This window comes from Aotus nancymaae, unplaced genomic scaffold, assembly GCF_030222135.1.
Source record: "Aotus nancymaae isolate 86718 unplaced genomic scaffold, 86718_ANA_hifiasm-v0.15.2.pri h1tg000028l, whole genome shotgun sequence".
NCBI classification, from domain to species: domain Eukaryota; kingdom Metazoa; phylum Chordata; class Mammalia; order Primates; family Aotidae; genus Aotus; species Aotus nancymaae.
The window spans coordinates 14,626,527-14,648,569 of NW_026988441.1; the positions used below are offsets into that span (position 1 = coordinate 14,626,527).

A 22,043-nucleotide genomic window follows, 5' to 3' on the forward strand; every position below is an offset into this window, starting at 1 on the left:
GGCCCTCCCCCCACCATGGCGCGGAGCGAGGCGGCGGCGGCGGGACCGGGCCCGGGCCCCCCCCGGGCTGGGTGAGCGCGGCCCGCAGCGGCCCGGGAGCGGCGGGCGGGGGCGCGGGTGTGTGCGCGGGTGTGAGCGTGCGAGCGTGCGAGTGTGTGTCCGCGGCGCTGCGGCGGGCCCGGCGTGCGCCCGCGCGGCCCTGTGTGTGCCCGGCGCCGGCGTGTGCGGCGCCCTGCCCGTGTGGCCATCGGGTGTGCGCGGGTGTCGAGCCCGGCCGGCGTGTCCGGCTGTGCGCGCGTGTCGCCCCGAGCGGCCGCCCCTCCTGCTGTGTGTCTGGGGGCTGTCGCGCGCCCATCGGAGGGGCTGTGTGCAGGTGTGTGTGTGCGTGGGTTGTGTGCCCAGGTGCGGGTCCTCCCCAGCCCTGGTGCGTGCGCGGCTGGCTGCGCTGGGTGTTTGTGTCCGGGTGGATGTCCATCCCCGGGTCTGTGGAGCCGGGTGTGCCCGCTCGGGTGTCCATTTGTGTATGTGTATGTGTGTGTGTGTGTGTGTGTGTGTGTTTGCGGGTTGTATGTCTCCGAGGGTGTGTATCTGTGAGTCCACGGCAGGTTGCCGGCTTGGGGACTGAGGCTCGGCGCCTTGTGGGTCCAGGCCTCGGTGTAGATTTGGGGGAGGGGAGTTTGCCGCTCCTTCGGTCCATGTCAACTGGGGGGTCCTTAGCGGTCCTCGGGGGAAGCAGCCATGTCTTCCCCTTCCCGGTGGTTGGGGGGGGGGATGGGCAGCCAGGAGGTGGACAGATGGAGGGGGGATGACAGGCCGAGAAATGGACAGATGGGCCCCGAGGTGGGGGTTGGGGGGACGAAGACCGGGCCCTTCCCCACCCACCCCACCCTAATTCCCCCACTGGCCAGACAACTGCAGATGGAGCCTGAGTTACCTCCATCCTGATGGCCAGGCTGGGGGACCTTTGGGGCTGCTGGTGGGAGGATCTCCTTGAAACGGTGATCTAGGACTCAAACCCCCAAATCCTCTGAGTTTCCACCTGCTGAACTCTGACCTCTGGGCTGGCTTGTGCCCTGGTTTTTTGGGGGCCTTGGGGAGAGGATGACAATATGCTGGAGGGATGTTAGGATTTCTTGGGCCTGGGAAGTAAGTAGGTGGGGTGGTGGAGGGGTGTCTCAGGGCTGGGAGGGATGTGTGTCCAAGACTGTGTGAGTGTGAATCTGAGCATTGACTAGGCTACTGTGGTTCAGTATTGTGTGTGCATTTGTAAGTGTGTAAATCACAGGACTGTTTTGTGAGCCATGTGTCTGTTATAAGTGAACATCTTGGAATGTCTGCAAAGGTGGATCTTTTTGTGTCTGTGTGCATGTTCCAGTGTGATCAGCCTCATATCTGTGTGCTTGTGGTTGTGTGTGTGTGTGTGTGAGGTGTGTATCTGTTGGTGTGGTGCTATATCAACTTTGCAACATGGGAATGTGTGAAGTTGTATGAGTGTGTCTGGGCATTTAAGAGTGTGCACCTGTGTATCTTTGTGCAGGTGTGCATTTGTGAGACATGTGTGCCCCTGTGTGCTGGTGACTGTGCAAGGTATATCTGTTGTAGATGCACGGACCTGCTTGTCTGTTAGGGGGCACATGAGTTTCTCTGTTGTATCTGTGCATGTATGTGTGTGAACGTGCAGGGGAGAGTCAGTGTTGTACATGTGTTGTTGTATGCAGGTGTGCCAACCTTGAGGGCATGTAACCATCTATGTTGTGAGTCTGTTTGTGTTTCAGTGTTAGTCTCTGGGGAGTGGGTTTGTCTATGTTCAAACATGTATGTGAAGGACACATGTGCCTGTGCCCTGGCACGAGGCTATCCCTACTTCTGGCCCAGTGGGTTTGAGGCTCATGTGGCATGACCTGTGGTGGTACGCTGGGGTCCTTGGACACAGTGTGTCCATATGCCAGGCCAAGTGCCATAGAGGGTGGGGAACACACAGATCCTGTTGCTATGTTCATGGAAATCCGGATGTAGAGACTGGGGTTGTGGGCCTGTGTGGGTTTTGACGTGGCCACACATGTTGGTGTGGGCAATGGTATCATGGCAAGGATGGGAAACTCTGGCCCTTCCCCGGCTCTTGGTACCATTCAAGACTTTGAAGTTGAGGGGCTGGGATGTGAACTCTTGGGTTCTAAAGGCGGGCCAGGGGTCGGTCTAGACTCTTGGGTCTGAGGGAGGAGGGGGCTGGGGTTCTTGGCTCCTGAAACCCCAAAGGACAAAGGGCTAAAGTCCTGGTCTCCTGGACTTTGGAGGGTGAACAGCCCTTAGGCCTAATCTCCTAGGAGTCCGGAGAGGACTTCAGGGTTCCTCTGAGACTATGCAAAACCTGCAGCAGGAGAACTGAGAGAGTGATCACACCAGGGACTTCCTTGGCCAGGATGGTCTCTGAGGCAGGATCTGGTACCCAGAGAAGAGCCAGAACGATGCTAACAAGGTGGTTCTGTTCCTTTGCAGGTGCTGGCCCAGGCCCTGACTCCCTGAAGAGAGGTGAGTAGAGCCATGAGGCTTCAGAGGGAGAGAGATATGGGGAGATGGGGCTTGCTGTCAGTCATCTGGGGGCCTGGAACCCTGCCTAGCATGGATTTCAGTGCAGGGGAGGACAGTTCCCTGAAGGGCCAGATGCCCACCGCTCTGCCCAAGGCTGGGGAGTGGTGACAAGGTCAGGAACATCATAGTTGGGTGAGGGCTTGTGGTGACTAGGAGGCTGTGGGGAGCAGGTGGGGGGTTCAGGCCAGGAGACATTCAATCTCAGGATGGTTAAGGTGGTTGGGAAAGCAGGGTTTTTCTCATGATATCAGTAAAGGATACAGGAATATGTCAAGACATGAAATGACCCCTGCATTTAGAGAGTTGAATGAATATGTTTTCCCATTTTGTGTGTGTGTGTGTGTGTGTGTGTGTGCACATCGGTGTGGGAAGATCTCCTGATAGCCTGGCCTGCTGGTGGCTGAGAAAGCTGGAGAAAATAATAAATTAATACTAATAATAGTAGTAATAATAAAAGCAGCAGCTCACATGTATGTAGTCTTTACTTTGTCAGGAGATATTCTAAGCATGTCATAAAATATTATCTCATTGAATCCTCATAGCAACCCTGTGAGGGAGGTGCCACCATTATTCCCATTTGACAGATGAGCACACTGAAGCACAGAGAGGGGAAGTCACTTGATTAAAGTCACACAGTGGGGAGGTGAGGTCTGAACCCAGGCAGTGGGGTGGATCTGTCCTGCAGTGCTGTACTGTTCTTCATAAATGTTAGCCATTTCCATTGTTATTATTATTCCCTCCATTGGAGCCCCACCCCAGCTGTAGGAGGCGAGGCGCTGGACTTCTGTTTCATAGACTGGGGTTCTGAACCCTGGAGACCCCACACCAAACAGGTGCAGAGCCGGGCCTCCTAATTCTGGACTCCCCCCTTCTAGGCCAGGGTTTCCAGTACATTGTAGAGCAGCAATCTAGAAGGAGCGAAGGACAGATTTGGGGTGAACTCAGAGATGGTCGGACACCCCGATCCAGCCTCTTTTTCTGCCTTCAGCCTGGTCATTGTCTTCCTTAGTCGCTGTCTCTTTCCTCCTCTGTCCTTGTCTCCCTAATACTGTGTCTCTCTCTTTCTCTCCATCTCTATGTCTCTGTCTCTCTTTTCCGTGTCTCATTCTTCTCTCAGTTTTCTGTCTGCTCACCTTCCTTTCAGACTCATTCTCCTTTTGTCTCTCTGTCTCTCTCTGAATCTGTCTCTCTCTCTTTGCCAGTCCACTTCTCCCTCCCCCTGGTTTCTCCCTGTCTCTTTTCACTTCTCTCCATGACTTTCTGGGTCTCAGTCCTAGGCGCCCTCCCCACAGGCAGGAAGATCAAGGCCACCTAAGGCCATAGCCCCAAACACAGATTCCCGGGAGGTGGGCCAGCAGGGGTTAGGGTACAGGGCAGGGTGGGGTGAAAACAGTTTCAGGGACGCCCCCTTCCCATCCTTTCCTCTTTACCCCCCACCCACCCTGTGTTGTGATGGGAACTGACATGTCGTGGGCTGGAGCCGCCGCAGGGGGAATCCCCGCTGGAAGGTTTTGCCTGGAGCAGAGACATAGCGTGAGTGTGTGAGTGTGTGAGTGTGTGTGTGTGTTGTGTGTACCCAAAGATGTGAGCATAATAGTCTGCCCTGCTTGGGAGCTCAGCTGAGCCCAGGATGAAACCAGACCTCAGAGAAGGACTTCTTGAAGCTGAACTGGAAGACTCTGATATGTTTTTCTCAATCCCTCCCACTTTCACACTCTCCCTGCCAATGCCAGAGGTGGGAGGGGGGAAACCCTTAACATTTATTGAGTACTTACTGTATGCCAGGCATGTTCAGTGGTACATGAACGAAGATGATTGGATTATTATCCCAATTTACAGATCAAGAAATTACAACCTAGTTAGGGGAAATCATTGATTTAAAGGGTCACAGAGCTAGCAAAGGGGGAACCAGGATTTGAACTTGTGTCTGTTTGATTTCAAAGTACTTCCTCTCAGTAATAGGGCACAGTTCTATGCCTGGTGCATATTAAGCACTTGATGATGATGATGACTGCTAACATGTAATAAGCATATTTTATGTGCCAGGCACTAAGCATGCCATGTTCACCAATCCATTTAATCCTCACAGAAGTAAGGCCCATTTCTATCTCCCTTTTACAGATGAAGAAACCGAGAATCAGAGAGGTTCAGACACTTGCTGGAGGTCACACAGCTAGTGAGTATCAGAGCTGGGATTTGGAGCCAGGGAGTATGGCTTGGACAGTCAGGGCCTTAAACCATAGTTAACAGTGATTTTTAGAATATTTAGCGGGTTCTGGAGGCCCCAGGCTGGGCCAGGTATCACCCCTCTGGTTGGGAGATCATGAGAGATTTGGCAGCTGCTATGGGACGGGCAGAGGTGAGGGTGGGACGCACAAGGTAAGGGCAGGGGCAATCTGTCAATCAGCATAGAAATATTTTTATTTTTATTTTTAAGATGGAGTCTTGCTCCTGTCGCACAGACTGGAGTGCGACGTCGTGATCTCAGCTCACTGCAACCTACACCTCCCTGGTTCAAGTGATTCTCCTGCTTCAGCCTCCCCAGTGGGTGGGATTACAGGTGCCCGCCACCATGCCCACCTAATTTTTGCATTTTTATTAGAGATGGGGGCCCGGCGCGGTGGCTCACTCCTGTAATCCCAGCACTTTGGGAGGCTGAGGTGGGTGGATCACGAGGTCAAGAGATGGGGTTTCACCATGTTGGTCAGGCTGGTCTCGAAATCCTGACCTCAGGTGATCTGCTGCCTCGGCTTCCCAAAGTGTTGGGGTTACAGGCGTGAGCTACTGTGCCCAGCATGGAAATATTGTAATAGCTGATGATAGCTGATAGTGGGTCCTCTCGCCATCCTGTGGAACCCAGCTGTAGGCGGTAGGGGAAGGATCTAGGTCTGACTCGTAGCAAGACGTCCCCTGTGGCCAAGCCCCACGCCTGGGTAACTGGCTCCTTCCCCAGCAGGTCTCACCTCCCACCCCTCCGGCCTTCCCACTGCACCATGGCTCCAGGACCCTTCTCCTCGGCCCTCCTCTCGCCGCCGCCTGCTGCCCTGCCCTTTCTGCTGCTGCTCTGGGCAGGGGCATCTCGTGGCCAGCCCTGCCCCGGCCGCTGCATCTGCCAGAACGTGGCGCCCACACTGACCATGCTGTGTGCCAAGACCGGCTTGCTCTTTGTGCCGCCCGCCATTGACCGGCGCGTGGTGGAGCTGCGACTCACGGACAACTTCATAGCGGCCGTGCGCCGCCGAGACTTTGCCAACATGACCAGCCTGGTGCACCTCACCCTCTCCCGGAACACCATCGGTCAGGTGGCGGCTGGTGCCTTCGCCGACCTGCGCGCGCTCCGCGCCCTGCACCTGGACAGCAACCGCCTGGCGGAGGTGCGTGGCGACCAGCTCCGTGGCCTGGGCAACCTGCGCCACCTGATCCTTGGCAACAACCAGATCCGCCGGGTGGAGTCGGCAGCCTTCGACGCTTTCCTGTCCACCGTGGAGGACCTGGACCTGTCCTACAACAACCTGGAGGCCCTGCCGTGGGAGGCGGTGGGCCAGATGGTGAACCTGAACACCCTCACGCTGGACCACAACCTCATCGACCACATCGCGGAGGGCACCTTCGTGCAGCTTCACAAGCTAGTCCGCCTGGACATGACCTCCAACCGCCTGCATAAACTCCCGCCCGATGGGCTCTTTCTGAGGTCGCAGGGCACCGGGCCCAAGCCGCCTACGCCGCTGACCGTCAGCTTCGGCGGCAACCCGCTGCACTGCAACTGTGAGCTGCTCTGGCTGCGGCGGCTGACCCGCGAGGACGACCTGGAGACGTGCGCCACGCCCGAGCACCTCACCGACCGCTACTTCTGGTCCATCCCCGAGGAGGAGTTCCTGTGTGAGCCCCCGCTGATCACGCGGCAGGCGGGGGGCCGGGCCCTGGTGGTGGAGGGCCAGGCGGTGAGCCTGCGCTGCCGAGCAGTGGGGGACCCCGAGCCGGTGGTGCACTGGGTGGCGCCTGATGGGCGGCTGCTGGGGAACTCCAGCAGGACCCGGGTCCGGGGGGACGGGACGCTGGATGTGACCATCACCACCTTGCGGGACAGCGGCACCTTCACTTGCATCGCCTCCAACGCTGCTGGGGAAGCCACGGCACCCGTGGAGGTGTGCGTGGTACCTCTGCCTCTGATGGCTCCCCCGCCGGCTGCCCCACCGCCTCTCACTGAGCCCGGCTCCTCCGACATCGCCACGCCTGGCCGGCCGGGTGCCAACGATTCCACGGCTGAGCGTCGGCTCGTGGCAGCCGAGCTCACCTCGAACTCCGTGCTTATCCGCTGGCCAGCCCAGAGGCCGGTGCCCGGAATCCGCATGTACCAGGTTCAGTACAACAGCTCCGTGGATGACTCCCTCGTCTACAGGTGGGTGCGGGTGCTGCCATCCCAGGGCCTCCTCCCAAGTCCAGGGGGACCCTCCCTCCCACCTGCCCATTCCCTTGGCCTTCTTGCTCAGCGAGGGTTCTAGATGGCTGTGAGAGTTGTCCTCGCCCTCCTTTGCCCTCTCTCCTCTCTCCTCTATTTCTCACTGTCTCTGTTTTTCATGCTTATACAGAATATTCGCTGAGCACCTACATGAGCCAGGCCAGGGCTGGGCACTGGAGCCCTAACAATCACCAGCCCAGCATGAACCCAACCCTCATGGGGCTCATAGTCAATATCACTGCTCCTCAGAGCAATCTGACTGGGCACTTCTTCAGTTAAACATTTTGGAGTGTGAAATACACACACACATTTACAGTGACTTTTTTTTTTTTATGGAGACTGAGCCTCACTCCATCACCGAGGCTGGAGTGCAGTGGCATGATCTCGGCTCACTGCAGCCCTCCAGCTCCCGGGTTCAAGCAATTCTCCTGCCTCAGCCTCCCAAGTAGCTGGGATTACAGGTGTCCACCAACACGCCCAACTCATTTTTGTAGTTTTAATAAAGACGGGATTTCACCGTGTTGGCCAGGCTGGTCTCAAACTCCTGACCTCAAGTGATCTGCCTGCCTTGGCCTCCTAAAGTGCTGGGATTACAGGTGTGAGCCACCCCACCCGACCTACAGTGACACTTATAAATTATATACCAGTACTACTGTACCAACACTTCGGGTACATTACAGAAACAGAAAACAAAAAATATGAGAAAAATATGTTATTTCCAACCTCCCTTGGGTCTGAAGCCATTGCTCTGGTGTGGACAGGCAGCATGGTGTCGCAGATATTTTAAGAGAAGAGTTACTGTCTCCCATCACCTCCTCATTCTCTTGCTTTCACCTCTCTGTCTCTACCTTCTCTGCCCTCATTATGCATAGAGCCCCTGCTTTGTGCCAACTCCTGAGCTGGGTGCTGGGGACACAGGGAAACAAGAGACCGAGTCCCCGCCCTCAGGGAGCTCATAGTTCATGGGATTCCACAGTAGGTGATGTCCTTGACCTTGCCATGTCTCCCCATCTCAGCTTTTTTTTTGAGGCAGGGTCTTGCTCTGTCACCCCAGGCTGGAGTGCAATGATTTGATCATAGCTCACTGCAACCTCAAACTTTTTGGCTCCAAGCAATCCTCCCGCCTCCTCAGATTAGCTGGGACTATAGGCTTGTACCACCACACCGGGCTAATTTTTAAAAGTTTTTAGTAGAGATGAGGTTTTGGTATACTGACCAGCCAGATCTGGAACTCCTGGGCTAAAGTGATCCTCCTGCCTCGGCCTCCCAAAGTGCTGGGATTACAGGTGTGAGCTGCTGTGCCTCACGCATCTTGGTAGTTTTTTAGTATGGCTGTCTGCCACAGAATTGGCACACAGTGGGCACTTGATAAATGGCTGTTAGGCACATGGACGTCTCTCCTTCTACCTCTGCCTCCCTCATGCACATTGTAGAGCACCTGCTGAATGCTTCAGTCCTGTGCTTGGCTTCACTTGGAGATGCCAGAGGGGTTGCAGCGATTTCCCTACCTGTGGGGAGCCCCAGCTGCTGGCTGTCAGAGCTCAGAAACCTGCCTCTTGGCCTCCATCTCCACCTTTCCAGTGTTCTCTTGGCCATGGACTTGGTGCATAGTAGGTGCTTCCCAGTGTTGGTTGAATGAAAAAATGCCTCTTGGCCAGGCACAGTGTCTCATGCCTGTAATCCCAGCACTTTGGGAGACTGAGTTTGGCAGATCACTTGAGGTTAGGAGTTCAAGATCAGCCTGGCCAACATGGCAAAACCCTGTCTCTACTAAAAATACAAAACTTAGCCAGGCGTGGTGGCATGCACTTGTAATCCCAGCTACTTGGGAGGCTCAGGCAGGAAAATTGCTTGAACCTGGGAGGCAGAGGTTGCAGTGAGTGGAGATCGCACCATTGGACTCCAGCCTGGGCGAGAGAGATAGACTCCCTCTCAAAAAAACGCCTCTCCTTTCCTTTGTCTCTGTCTTCCTCATTTCCCTCTCTTTGATTCTGGTCACCACACACTGAGTAGATGCCTACCATGTGCCCGTCTTGTGCTGGGCCCCGGGTCTACTGAGATAGATTAGGTCCTGGCCCAGCTTTACAAACACTGGGACAAACAAGTGAACAAAACAAAAAGCTTCACAAGGAGCTTCCGAGCCTGCTACTTCATTCCATCTTCCCAACTCTGCTATGAAGGCGCGATGACCCTCCTCTCCATTTCACAGACAGAAAAACTGAGGTTCAGTGGGGGATGTCACTTGCCCAAGGTCACACAGAAAGTAGCAAAGCTGTCCTTTTTTACACTGACACACATTTGTTGAGCACCCACTGCTGGGAGGGGAGATGGATTAATATATTTCTGTAAATAATTCTTAGCTTCTGTGACTCTCCACTTCTCTGTCCCTCTCTTTCCTTTGCTCTGACCCATGGCCACCACGTGGTAGGGTCGGGGAAATTCACAAGCCCCCAGACCCTGCATGGATGCAGATGTGGATGGCCCCCTGTCCCCAGCTGGGCAACAGACCCTGGAACTCTCCTCTTCCCTGTAGGGCCCCAGTTCCAGTTCTCCACCCCCCATTGCAGATTCCTATGCTATGGTGCTGCAGGGGTTAACTTCCTCATGCTGTCACGGGCGGAGGTGACAGCCAACCAGAAGCCTGCTTAGCTGCTTGCTTGGATTTTGCAGCCAATTAGAGACCCAGGGGTTCAAGCTTTCTTAAGGAGTCAGCCTCTGTCCTTGAAAAGGGGTGGGGGAAGCCCCTAGCCACTGGTTATTTAGGAGAAGGAGCAAGTGGAATCCAGGGCTCTGGAGAGGAGAGATCAGGAGAGGAAGAGGAAGGCTTAAAGCCAGGGCAGCCGAGGGTGGCTGGGGTGAGTGGCAGTGGTCTCTGAAATGGCAGGCAGGGGTGGGTAGAGTGGAGTTGGAGAAGTGGGTGGACCTTTATGAAGGGGAGGGGCCCTGACTGGAAGTCTTTTGGTTGGAGGGTGGCTCTTGGTAGTTGGGGAACCTCCTGGAGGTGGGATGACAGAGGTGGAGCTTCAGGGCCAGAAGGTGGCCCTGCTGGAGGGGAACGGGAAGCATCGGAGAGAGAAGCAGGCCCATTGAGGTGGGGGTATGGCCTGTCAGAAGGGGTGGAGCTTGTTCTGCATGGTCTCGAGAAGTGGAAGGGGTGGTCCTTGTCTCCAGGTATCCACTAAAAGTCTTTACAGGAGAAGAGAGCTGGTGAGGTTGCATCCTAGCCATGCAAATCAATGTGGACCGGGCAGTCCAGGTTTAGCTGAGGCTGAACATGGCCCACAGTGTAGAAGGGATGTGCTCAACAGAAGAGAAGAGGGCCAAGGCCTAGTGGGAATGGTCCTCTGGAGGGGTGGGTCTTAGAGATAGGAGGAATGCAGTGGGCTGGACAGTGTGAGCCACAGCAGGGTTACTGGCCAACACAGGGCGAGATGCAAGCTAATGGTGATATCACTAAGTGCCAGGCCCTGGCTATGTTAACTCATTCATTCCTCACACCATCTCTAGGATGTAGGAATTCTTATCATCCCCATTTGAGGAAAAGGAGGCACAGGGAGGTTAAGAAACTTGGAGAAGGTCTCCGGGCATGGTGGTTTATGCCTGTAATCCCAGCACTTTGGGAGGTCAAGGTGGATGGATCACCTGAGGTCAGGATTTGAGATCAGCCTGGACCAACATGGTGAAACCCCGTCTCTATTAAAAATACAAAAATTAGCCAGGCATGGTAGTGGGTGCTTGTAATCCCAGTTACTCAGGAGACTGAGGCAGGAGAATCGCTTGAACCTGGGAGGCAGAGGTTGTAGTGAGCCGAGATTGCGCCATTGCACTCCAGCCTGGCTGATATAGCGAGATTCTGCGTCAAACAAAACGAACGAAATGAAACAACAGAGAAACTTGCCTAAGGTCACAGACCTAGCAAATGGCAGAGGAGAGACTCAAACCCAGGCAGTCTGGCCGCCAGACTTTGTCGTCTTAACCACTTCTCTACACTAGCCCTCATTCGATGGGAGAGGCCTGCAGCAAGAAAGGAGTATGATGTGTGCTTGGCTACATTTGACCCCTTTAGGGAAGAAACTTCTGGTAGCGTGATTTGGTGACTTTTGGTGGCACAGGAACATATGAGGTGGTTGCCTTTAATATCTGGACAAGGAGCAGGGCCTGCAGCCTGGATGTGGCCTACACACAGTAGGGGAACCATCCCTAGTGGGCCGTTGTGGGGTGTGCCTGGAAGCCACAGTTCAATTGGTTGGGGAATGGCCGGTAGCAATGTGGGGAACATGTAGTCAAGGGACTTGGAAACTGTGCCAGGACATAGACAAAGCTAGAGTTTTTTTTTTTTTTTTTTTGAGACTGAGTTTCTCTCTTGTTGCCCTGCGTAGAGCGCAATGGCACAGTCTGAGCTCACTGCAACCTTTACCTCCCAGATTCAAGCAATTCTCCTGCCTCAATCTCTTGAGTAGCTGGGATTACAGGCATGCACCACTATGCCCAGCTAACTTTTGTATTTTTAGTAGAGAAGGGGATTTCACTATATTGGCCAGACTGGTCTCGAACTCCTAACCTCAGGTGATCCACCTGCCTTGGCTTCCTAAAGTGCTAGGATTACAGATGTGAGCCACAGTGCCTGGCCAAAGCTAGATGTTTTACTTAAAGGTGCTGCATGCAGATGAGGGGAGTGACCTGCATCATGGTTTTCCCTGAAAGGTACGAATATGTATAAAAGAGGAACTAGAAGAGCATCCATTGTTCCAGTAGGAATATGACAGGCATTGTGAGTTGACCTTAGTGTCTACCTGAGTGAGGCATGGAGGATGCAGAAAAGGGAGGTGGCCAGTAGCATTGGCCCAGTTTTGAGGTAGAAATGCCTAGATGAAGGACCTTGAGTGGCAGATATCCTAGCAGGAGTGAGACAGAGCTAGGGGGCATGTCCCTTGAGGACAGGGCTTAAAAGCCATATCCCCCACTGCAGGGGCCGGAATATGAAGACGAGGGACCACGAATGGCAGATATACTGTCCCAGTGGGTGACGAGAGCAGCCGGGAGGTGGGTCTGAGGGCGGGGCATACAGATGAGGGGTCCTGAAAGGGTGGGAATATGTTGATAAAGGCGGGGCTTGAATTGCTGCTGTTGTCTCAGTAGTGGGTGAGACTTTGGTAGCAGGCTTTAGTCCCCACTGCTCACCATGGGCGGGGCATAAAGCGAAGGGGCGTGGCTAGGGGTGGGACTAACCCATTCCTGACCCCGCCCCCTCCTGCAGGATGATCCCATCCACCAGTCAGACCTTCCTGGTAAATGACCTGGCGGCGGGTCGCGCCTACGACTTGTGCGTGCTGGCGGTCTACGACGACGGGGCCACCGCACTGCCGGCCACACGAGTGGTGGGCTGCGTGCAGTTCACCACCGCTGGGGATCCCGCACCCTGCCGCCCGCTGAGGGCCCATTTCTTGGGCGGCACCATGATCATCGCCATTGGGGGCGTCATCGTCGCCTCCGTCCTCGTCTTCATCGTTCTGCTCATGATTCGCTACAAGGTGTACGGCGACGGGGAGAGCCGTCGCGTCAAGGGCTCCAGGTCGCCCCCGCGGGTCAGCCACGTGTGCTCGCAGACCAACGGCGCAGGCGCGGCGCAGGCCCCTGCCCTGCCTGCCCAGGACCGCTACGAGGCGCTGCGCGAGGTGGAGTCCCCAGCCGCCCCCACTGTCGCCGTCGAGTCCAAGGCTATGGCGGCCGAGGCGGCATCCGCAGAGACGGAGGCAGTCCTTGGACGTTCTCTGGGAGGCTCAGCCACCTCGCTGTGCCTGCTGCCATCCGAGGAAACTTCCGGGGAGGAGTCTCGGGCCGCAGTGGGCCCACGAAGGAGCCGATCCGGCGCCCTGGGGCCGCCAACCTCGGCGCCCCCTACTCTAGCTCTGGTTCCTGGGGGGGCTGCGGCCCGGCAGAGGCCACAGCAGCGCTATTCGTTCGACGGGGACTACGGGGCGCTATTCCAGAGCCACAGTTACCCGCGCCGCGCCCGGCGGACAAAGCGCCACCGGTCCACGCCGCACCTGGACGGGGCTGGAGGGGGCGCGGCCGGGGAGGATGAAGACCTAGGGCTGGGCTCCGCCAGGGCGCGCCTGGCCTTCACCAGCACCGAGTGGATGCTGGAGAGTACCGTGTGAGCGGCGGACGGGCGCCGGGACGCCTGGGTGCCGCAGACCAAATGCCCAGCCGCACAGACGCTGGGGCGGGACTGGGAGAAAGCGCCGCGCTAAGACGTCGGACCGAAGTGGAGATGCGCCCTTGCTCCCGGGAGTGGGCGGGGCGGTCTCGGGCTGCGGCTCGAGGCCACGCCCCCGTGCCCAGGGCGGGGTTCGGGGATTGGCTGCCGGCCTCCCCTACCCCACGGACTCCTCGACCCCCTCCTACCCCTCCCCCCGCGCGCTCGCGGACCTCGCTGGAGCCGGTGCCTTACACAGCGAAGCGCGGGGAGGGGCAGGGCCCCCCGACACTGCAGCACTGAGACACGAGCCCCCTCCCCCAGCCCGGCACCCGGGGCCGGGGCAAGGGGCCCATTTCTTGTATCTGGCTGGACTAGATCCTATTCTGTCCCGCGGCGGCCTCCAAAGCCCTCCACCCCTACCGCTCTCACATCCCTGGTCCCGTCGGGTCTGGCTTGGGTCCCTCTTTCTCTGTTTCCCTCGTTTGTCTCTATCTGGCCCTCTTGTCGTCTGTCTGTTGCGCCTGTTCTTCCCTATTTGCCTCTCCTTTCTCCGTCCCGTCGTCTCTTCTCCCCTGGCCCTCCCTGGTTTTGTCTAGCCTCCCTGTCTCTCCTGATTTCTTCCCTTTACTCATTCTCCCGGGCAGGTCCCACTGGAAGGACCAGACTCTCCCAAATAAATCCCCACATGAACAAAATCCAAAACCAAATTCCCCTACCGGAGCCGGGACCCTCCGCCGCAACAGAATTAAACTTTTTTCTGTGTCTGAGGCCCTGCTGACCTGTGTGTGTGTGTGTGTGTGTGTGTGTGTGTGTGTGTGTGTGTGTGGTGTGTGTGTGGGGAGGGTGACCTAGATTGCAGTATAAGTTCTCGAAGTGAGACTGAAGGAAGACGACTAACTGGGGCTGGGGGAGACTGGCAGACAGGCTTCTATCCTCTGAGAGACTTAGAGGTGGGGAATAATCACAAAAATAAAATGATCATAATAGCTAACACTTAGTGAATACTTACTACGTACAAAGCATTTAAGTCATTTAATTCTCACGACAACACTTGGACATTGGTATTATTATCCTGTTTTCCAGATGAGGGAATTTCAGCCCAGAAAAGTTGAATAACTGGCCCAAGATAGCAAAACTGGGATTTAAAAAGGCGGGCAGATTGACTTCTGAGGCCGTGCTGTAGAAGTGAAAAGACAGCTTCTCCTCCACTCTCTGAAATTTCACTAGAATGGGCTGACAATAGACAGATTAACAAAAGAAAAGGCATATGGAGTTTATTAACATGTGCTGGGGAAAATCACAGGAAAGTGATTACCCAATAACCCAGTGAAGTTTAGATGCTTGTATGCTTTTCTTCATAGGGAGAGGGGAGATGGGGAAAAGTAGGCAATTTTGAGGGGTAGTAAATGATTTTTGAGAAAATGAATGGATCCAGGAGAGAGAAATTAGCTTGTAAATGTCTCTGGAATTTGAGCCTGCCAGATAATTTCTTGCGACAAAGTCCGTCCAGATGTGGTTACATTTCCCTGTCTTTTTTCCTGTTAAAGACAATGAAATGTCAGGGAGAGGACAGAAGGCAATTGTGTTCTTTCTGGTGGGTCTGGTCTTTAGGCAGATAAGAAGACATCAGAGGAAAGCCTCTTCCAGCATCTGCTGATCTCGAAGTGCCTTTAAGATAATCAGCAAAGCAGGGTGCCATATTTCGGGGTGACATTCCCTGAACTCCTTCAATACTCTTAAGTACAGCACTCTACTGCTGAGCAGTTATTGAATATTCATTCCATCCTCTGACACCTCACAACTCAGTGGAGTAGGGTAGATATCCTTGGTCCCATTTTACAGACAAGAACCCAAACCACAGAGAGATGAAGTCCTTTGCCCAAGTCCCTCCATCCCCCACATGAATAAATAGCGGGGCTAGAAGTTTGATTGTACCCCTATACTATGCTGCCTCTGGAGTCTGTGTGAGGCTGGGGAATGGCCCCCATGACTTTAGCTGAGCTTGGATATCCACAGCCAGCCTGGTGAGCGCAGGGATAAGAGTTCTTGTGTGGCTCTGCCTGGAATCTGAGGGACCCTGGTGAAGAAGTCGGCCGAGGGCATGGAGGATGGCATGGGAAGAGAGTTTCTCAGGTGAGGCTGAGGGCTGCGGCTGGGGAAGGGAAGCTGGCTGGGGGGAGGAGAAGGGCAGACATCCCAGCCCTTGCAGGGGCCCTGCAGTGACAACGCCTTCCCGATCCTGGGGAAGAAGGAGGAAGGCTTCTTGCCAGCCAGGGGCCCCCTGAGGCCAGGGGAGGAGGAGAGAAAGACAGAAATAGAAACAGAGCAGGAGGGAGGGGGATGGATATAGGCAGACAGGGTGGGAGGCAGCTAGGACAGAGGCGCCAGAGAATCACAGGCCAGGAGGCTTCCTCAACCAGGGGCCCAGCCACCCTCATGCCACGGCAGTGCTCCCAAACCCTCCCTGGTGCATGGATAAAGAGCATGCAATCCATCAGGTGCAGCGGCTCACGCCTGTAATCCCAGCACTTTGGGAGGCTGAGGCCAGCAGATCACGATGTCAGGAGTTCAAGACTAGCTTGACCAACATAGTAAAACCCTGTCTCTCCTGAAAATACAAAAATTAGCTAGGTGTTGTGGTGCACACCTGTAATCCCAGCTACTTGGGAGGCTGAGGCAGGAGAATTGCTTGAATCTGGGAGGCAGAAGGGGCCAAGATTGTGCCACTGCACTCCAAAAAAAAAAAAAAAAAAATGCAACCCAGTGCATGGCACATAATGGTCAGGAAATAGGGTTACTCCGATAATAAGCATGATTGCATTTAAAGCCTGCACAGATATATGCAGTGTGTGCACACAATTTTCAAGATGAGAAAACTGAAGCTCAGAGATGTTAAGGAACATGCCCAAGATCACAAAGCCAGTTAACAGCAGAGCCATGACTGGAAAGCTCTGCCTCCAACCTGCACACAGAACCATTGGGAATACTGTCTCTCATTCACTTGACAAAGGCTTATTGAGCCCGTATTATATATCTGGTCCTATGTAGGGGCTATTGCAGTGAACAAAATAGATGAAACAAAACAAGAAAGCCCTGCTCCATGATGCCTACACTCTTTTCTTTTCTTTTTTGAGACGGAGTTTTGCTCTTGTTGCCCAGGCTGGAGTGCAATGGCATGATCTCGGCTCACTGCAACCTCCGCCTCCCAGGTTCAAGTGATTCTCCTGGCTTAGCCTCCTGAGTAGCTAGGATTACAGGCATGCACCACCATGCCTGGGTGATTTTGTATTTTTAGTAGAGACGGGGTTTCACTTTGTTGGTCAGGCTGGTCTTGAACTCCCGACCTCAGGTGATCCGCCCACCTCAGCCTCCCAAAGTTCTGGGATTACAGGCGTGAGCCACTGTGCCTGGCCATGGTGCCTATATTCTAGAGGGAGGAGAAATAAACAAATAAGCAATTAAATGAGTTCAGGAGGTTGATGTTGCAATGAACCCTGATCGCACCACTGCACTCCAGCTTGTGTGACAGAGTGAGACCCAACAAACAAACAAAAACAAATAAGTCAACAGTGCATTCCAGTGGTAAATAAATGCTATGCCAAGAATGAAAAAAGTATGATGCATAGAGAATGACTTTGAGGCCGACTTTAGGGGCGGGGTCAAGGAGGGTGATGTTGGAGCTAAATAAATTCACCATGAGAAAAGCAGGGAAAAGCATTCCAAGCAAAGGGAACAGCATAGGCAAAGGACCTTAGGAAGTAGTGTGCTTGATGTGTTGGAGGCAGTGTGTCTGGACTGAAGTGAGGAGAGTGAGAGGAGGGAGGTGGGAAAAGCAAGCAAGTTCTACAGAACATTATAGAGTATTGGCAATTACATGTGATTGAAGCTAATATTCACCAGAAAAAGTAGGATAAGAAATATTGTTGGCTGGGCGTGGTGGCTCATACCTACAATCCCAGCACTTTGGGAAGCTAAGGTGGGAGGATCACTCGAGGCTAGGAGCTGGAGGCCAGCCTGGGCAATATGGCGAGACTCTGTCTCTACAAAAATAAAAATAAAAAAATAAAAAATTAGCCAAGCCTGGTGGCATGCATCTGTAGTCCTAGCTACTCAGGAGGCTGAGGTCGGAAGGTTCCTTGAGCCCAGGAGTTTGAGGGAGTAGTGAGCTATGATTGAGCCCCTGCACCCCAGCCTGGATGACAGAGCAAGACCTTGTTGCTTAAAAAAACAAAAAAACACAAAAAAAACGAAAACAAGGAAAGCTTGTTGCTGTTATATGCTCAAAAAAGAAACAAAAAAATAAGAAAGCCTGTTGAGCATATAAAAGCAATAGAGCCCGGGCGTGGTGGCTCACGCCTGTAATCCCAGCACTTTGGGAGGCGGAGGCAGGCGGATCACCTGAGGTCAGGAGTTTGAGACCAGCCTGGCCAATATGGTGAAACCCTTTCTCCACTAAAAGTACAAAAATTAGCTGCACATGGTGGCAGGCACCTGTAGTCCCACCAATTCTGGAGGCTGAGGCAGGAGAATTGCTTGAACCTGGGAGGCAGAGATGGCAGTGAGCCAAGATTGCACCATTGCACTCCAGCCTGGGCAACAGAACAAGACTCTGTCTCAGAAACAAAACAAAGCAAAACAGGCCGGGCGCGGTGGCTCACGCCTGTAATCCCAGCAATTTGGGAGGCAGAGGCGGACAGATCACGAAGTCAGGAGATCGAGACCATCCTGGTTAACATGGTGAAACCCCATCTCTACTACAAATACAAAAAATTACCCGGGCACCTGTAATCCCAGCTACTACTCAGGAGGCTGAGGCAGGAGGCAGGAGGCAGGAGAATCACTTGAACCCGGAGGTGGAGGTTGCAGTGAGCCCAGATTGCACCACTGCACTCCAGCCTGGGTGACAGAGCTCTGTCTCAAAATAAATACATAAAATAAATAAGTAAAAAAAAAAAAAAAAAAGCAATAGAAATCCTGGTGTAGTATACAGAAGTTTTGGAGGAGAAGGTGATGTTGTAGGAATGAGCCAGGTGGAGGCGTGGTAGGGGGAGAATGATGGGAACTGTCCCGAGCAGAGGGAACCGCTTAAGCAAACGCCATCACAAGAGAGGACGAGGGAAGGCTTGTTACTGGGCTCTGGAGATGGAGCGCTTGCTCTTATCGATCAAATTGGAGTCATGTGTCCCACCAAACGAGGGAGTAGGAAAGGAGGTCATTTCTAAAGGAAAATTGAGGAGCTGTTACCAGGAGTAATGGATGCTGGTCAGGCAAAACCAATATATCCAGTTCAAAATCTCTTCTCTGAGGCCTTGGCATCTCCAAGAGAGATTTGCAACCTTGTTTTTTTTTTTTTTTTTTCATTGCAACATTCATAATTGAAGAGGCTTATATGCCTGGGCTGAGACATGTCCTATATGATTAAAATTTTTATGAAATATTAATTGACCACCTACTCTGGGTTCAGTGCTGGCCATGCAGAGATGAATTTGTGGGGATACATTTGGCCGCAAGAAACAGAAAAATCCAGTTAGCATGACTTAAGCAATAAAGGCATTCAGTGATGTCATCTGAGAGTAAGTGTGGAGTTAGGGGATTGTGGGGTTTGGTGCAAAGGCTTGTTAATATCAGCAAGGACCCCGTCTTCTACTCTTTTGTTCTACCTTCCTCAGAATGATAGCTTCACACCCTCAACTTGTTACCTTCTGGTCACAAAATGGCTGCCATAGCTCTGGGTCTCACATCTTCATATCAATGAACTAAGCAGGAAGGAAGGGAGCAAGGGGGAAAGAGTTCTCTTTGTATCAAGGAAGAAAAATATGTTAAAATAATAAGAGTAACAGCAGCAAACACATGTACGGGACTCACCCTTTGCCAGGCTCTGTCACTTTTTTAGATGGAGTCTTGCTCTGTCGCCCAGGCTGGAGTGCAACAGCGTGATCTCGGTTCGCTGCAACTTCTGCTTCCCAGATTCATGCTATTCTCCTGCCTCAGCCTTCCGAGTAGCTGGGACTACAGGCGCGCGCCACCATGCCTGGCTAATTTTTTGTAGTTTTGGTAGAGACAGGTTTTCACTGTGTTAGCCAGGATGGTCTCCGTCTCCTGATCTCATGATCCACTCGCCTTAGCCTCCCAAAGTGCTAGGATTACAGGAGTGAGCCACTGCACCTGGCATAAATTAATTTATTTAAGAAGCCCTTAGTAGGCCAGGTGTGGTGGCTCATGTCTGTAATCCCAGCACCTGTAATCTTAGCTACTCAGCAGGCTGAGGCACGAGAATCACTTGAACCCAGGAGGCGGAGGTTGAGGTGAGCCGAGATCATGCCACTGCACTCCAGCCTGGGAAACAGAGAGAGATTCCATCTCAAAAAAAAAAAAAGAAAGAAAGAAAAAGAAAACAAAGAAAAAAAAAGAAGCCCTTAGTTGCATGTCCACTCTGAGCTGTGAGGGAGCCTGGGAAAGCAGGTATCAGGCAAAAGGGACAGAAATTCATGTCCCGGGCTGGACACCATGCTGCCCCCTACCTGAACTGAGGTTCTGCTAGTCATAGACTCTGTGATATAGAGGGAATGGCTGTGAGGTTGTGTGTAAAATTCTTTTTAATTCACAAATTTTTTTACGTTCACTTTTATTTTGTTAAAAATTTCAATATTGATTTTTTTTTTAATTTTATTTTTTGTGACAGTCTTACTTTGTCGTCCAGGCTACAGTGCAGTGGCACGATTGTGGCTCACTGCAGCCTCAGCCTCCTTGACTCCAGCCATCCTCCTGGGACTGGGGCTACAGGCACGTGCCACCGCGCCTACCTAATTTTTAATTATTTTTGTGGAGACAAGTTCACTGTGTTGCCCGGGCTGGTCTCTAACTCCTGCGCTCAAGCAATCCTCCCACCTAGGCCTCCTAAAGTGCTGGGATTACAGGTGTGAGCCACCAAACCCAGCCACATTTAACTTGTTTTTGGTTATCAAGAGGGGTGCTTCAGCTTTTGCCTGTGGGTTGAGTGTAATTTTTTGTGTATGGCTGTTCTCCAGCTCTCTGATTCCCAATCAAGAAAATAAGAATGCAAAGGAGGCCAGGTGCTGTGGGTCATGGCGGTAATTCCAGCACTTTGGGAGACTGAGGTGGGAGGATTACTTGAGGCCAGGAGTTCGAGAGCAGCCTGGCCAACATGGTGAAACCCCATCTCTACTAAAAAGACAAAAATTAGCTGGGAGTGATGGCACACATCTGTAGTCCCAGCTACTCAGGAGGCTGAGGCAGGAAAATTGCTTGAACCCAGGAGGCGAAGGTTGCAGTGAGCCAAGATCTGGACATTGCACTCCAGCCTGGGAGACAGAGCGAGACTCCATCACAAACCATCAAACACACACAACAAAGAATGCAAAGAAGTGAGAGTCATAGAATTATAGAATGGAATTCCATTCTGAAATCCCTATCATCTGACAAAAAGTCAACCATTCAGAAACTTTGGTGGGGCTGGTGCGGTGGCTCACGCCTGTAGTCCTAGCACTTTGGGAGGCCGAGGCAGGAGGATTGCCAGGAGTTCGACACCAGTCTGGGCAACATGACGAAACCTCATTTCTACAAAAAATACAAAAATTAGGTGGCGTGGAGGCACACACCTTTAGTCCCAGCTGCTGGGAAAGCTGAGCTGGGAGGACGGTTTGAAACTGGGAGGTGGGGGTTGAAGTTATCTGAGACAGATCGCAGATCGCGCCACTCTGCTCCAGCCTGGGCGCCAGAGCCAGACCCTATTCCCTTCTTCCCAACCCAAAAAAGAAACTTTGATGGGTTACTTTTGGTAGTACATTTCTCATGACACACCTCACAGTGAGTTGTGATGGACTGGTGGCTGTCTCACTGTCCCAATATTGCCTTATAACAAACCAAACTCAGTGGCATAAAACAAATATTATTATGCTCACAGTTTCTGTGGGTCAGGAACTTACTCAGGGCCCAGTGTGGTGGTCTCTACTCCAGCTGGGACCTAGAATTATCTAAGTGCTTCTTAATACACATGTCTGGTTCCTGAGCTGGGATAATTCAAAAGCTGTGCTGGGATTATCCGACGGAGTACATATATGTGGCCGCTCTGTATGTCCGAGCTTCTCACAGCATTTTGGTTGGGTTCCAGGTTGTAGCATCCTGAGAGCTTTGCTTTTTCTTCTTTTCTTTTCCTTTTCCCTCCCTCTTTCTTCCTTTCCTTCTCTTCCCTTCCCTTTCCTTCTTCCTTTCTTTCCTTTTCATGGTGAAACACGGGGTTTCACCATGTTGGCTAGGCTGGTCTTGAACTCCTGACCTCAAGTGATCTGCCTGTCTTGGCCTATCAAAGTGCTGGGATTACAGGCGTGAGCCACCGTGCCCAGCAGTACAAGCACATACTTGCACACATGTGGGCATGAACACTCACAGTTATGTACCTTCGGTTAGGCTCAAGTTCAGGCAGACACTCATGCATACAAATACACACACAGTCACAGAAGTCAGGCACACACAAATATACACAACCAGTCACAAATTTTGCCTGCATCACACAGACACCCACGCCCAGTCACAGATCCACAATCACACACACACTCAAGGATTCACCTATCACAGAGGGTTCCAATTCCTTGTTGTTTATTGATGCATAACGTATAAAAGTAAAACAATAAACTCAGCCCTAGGTCTCAGTCCGGGCTGCAGCTTCATAAATAAAGGGTGAGAGGAAATAATTTAAGGAAGGAGTAGGGCTCAGCGCATAAATAAATAAGGTGTGGGGTGTCAGGTGGACTCGGGGTGGGTCGAGGTTCTCAG

At 53.0% G+C, this 22,043-nt stretch overlaps 1 protein-coding gene across 4 annotated transcripts; it reads left to right on the forward strand.

Annotated features, from left to right (window-relative positions):
* Positions 1 to 14,017, forward strand: LRFN1 (leucine rich repeat and fibronectin type III domain containing 1). 4 transcript variants are annotated; one of them, XM_064380685.1, is made up of 5 exons: positions 1 to 71; positions 2,497 to 2,529; positions 4,711 to 4,765; positions 5,546 to 6,988; positions 12,306 to 14,017. In XM_064380685.1, the coding sequence occupies exons 4-5, from the start codon at positions 5,583 to 5,585 to the stop codon at positions 13,207 to 13,209; spliced, it is 2,310 nt and encodes a 769-aa protein (XP_064236755.1). In that variant the 5' UTR covers positions 1 to 71; positions 2,497 to 2,529; positions 4,711 to 4,765; positions 5,546 to 5,582; the 3' UTR covers positions 13,210 to 14,017. The 4 variants fall into 4 exon arrangements, with proteins under 4 accessions (XP_064236755.1, XP_012291246.1, XP_012291260.1 ...); XM_012435823.2 differs by lacking the exon at positions 1 to 71 and adding an exon at positions 336 to 373 and having other exon boundaries at positions 12,306 to 13,209; XM_012435837.2 differs by lacking the exon at positions 1 to 71 and adding an exon at positions 342 to 373 and having other exon boundaries at positions 5,543 to 6,988; positions 12,306 to 13,209.
* Positions 14,018 to 22,043: the final 8,026 nt, after the last annotated feature.

Coding starts and splice junctions, on each gene's coding strand:
- LRFN1 (XM_012435815.2), top strand. CDS start 2,421: ATGGTCTCTGAGGCAGGATCTGGTACCCAGAGAAGAGCCAGAACGATG. Junction 4,766..5,542: donor TGCTGGAGGTCACACAGCTA/GTGAGTATCAGA, acceptor CTCCTTCCCCAG/CAGGTCTCACCTCCCACCCC. Junction 6,989..12,305: donor GATGACTCCCTCGTCTACAG/GTGGGTGCGGGT, acceptor CCCCTCCTGCAG/GATGATCCCATCCACCAGTC.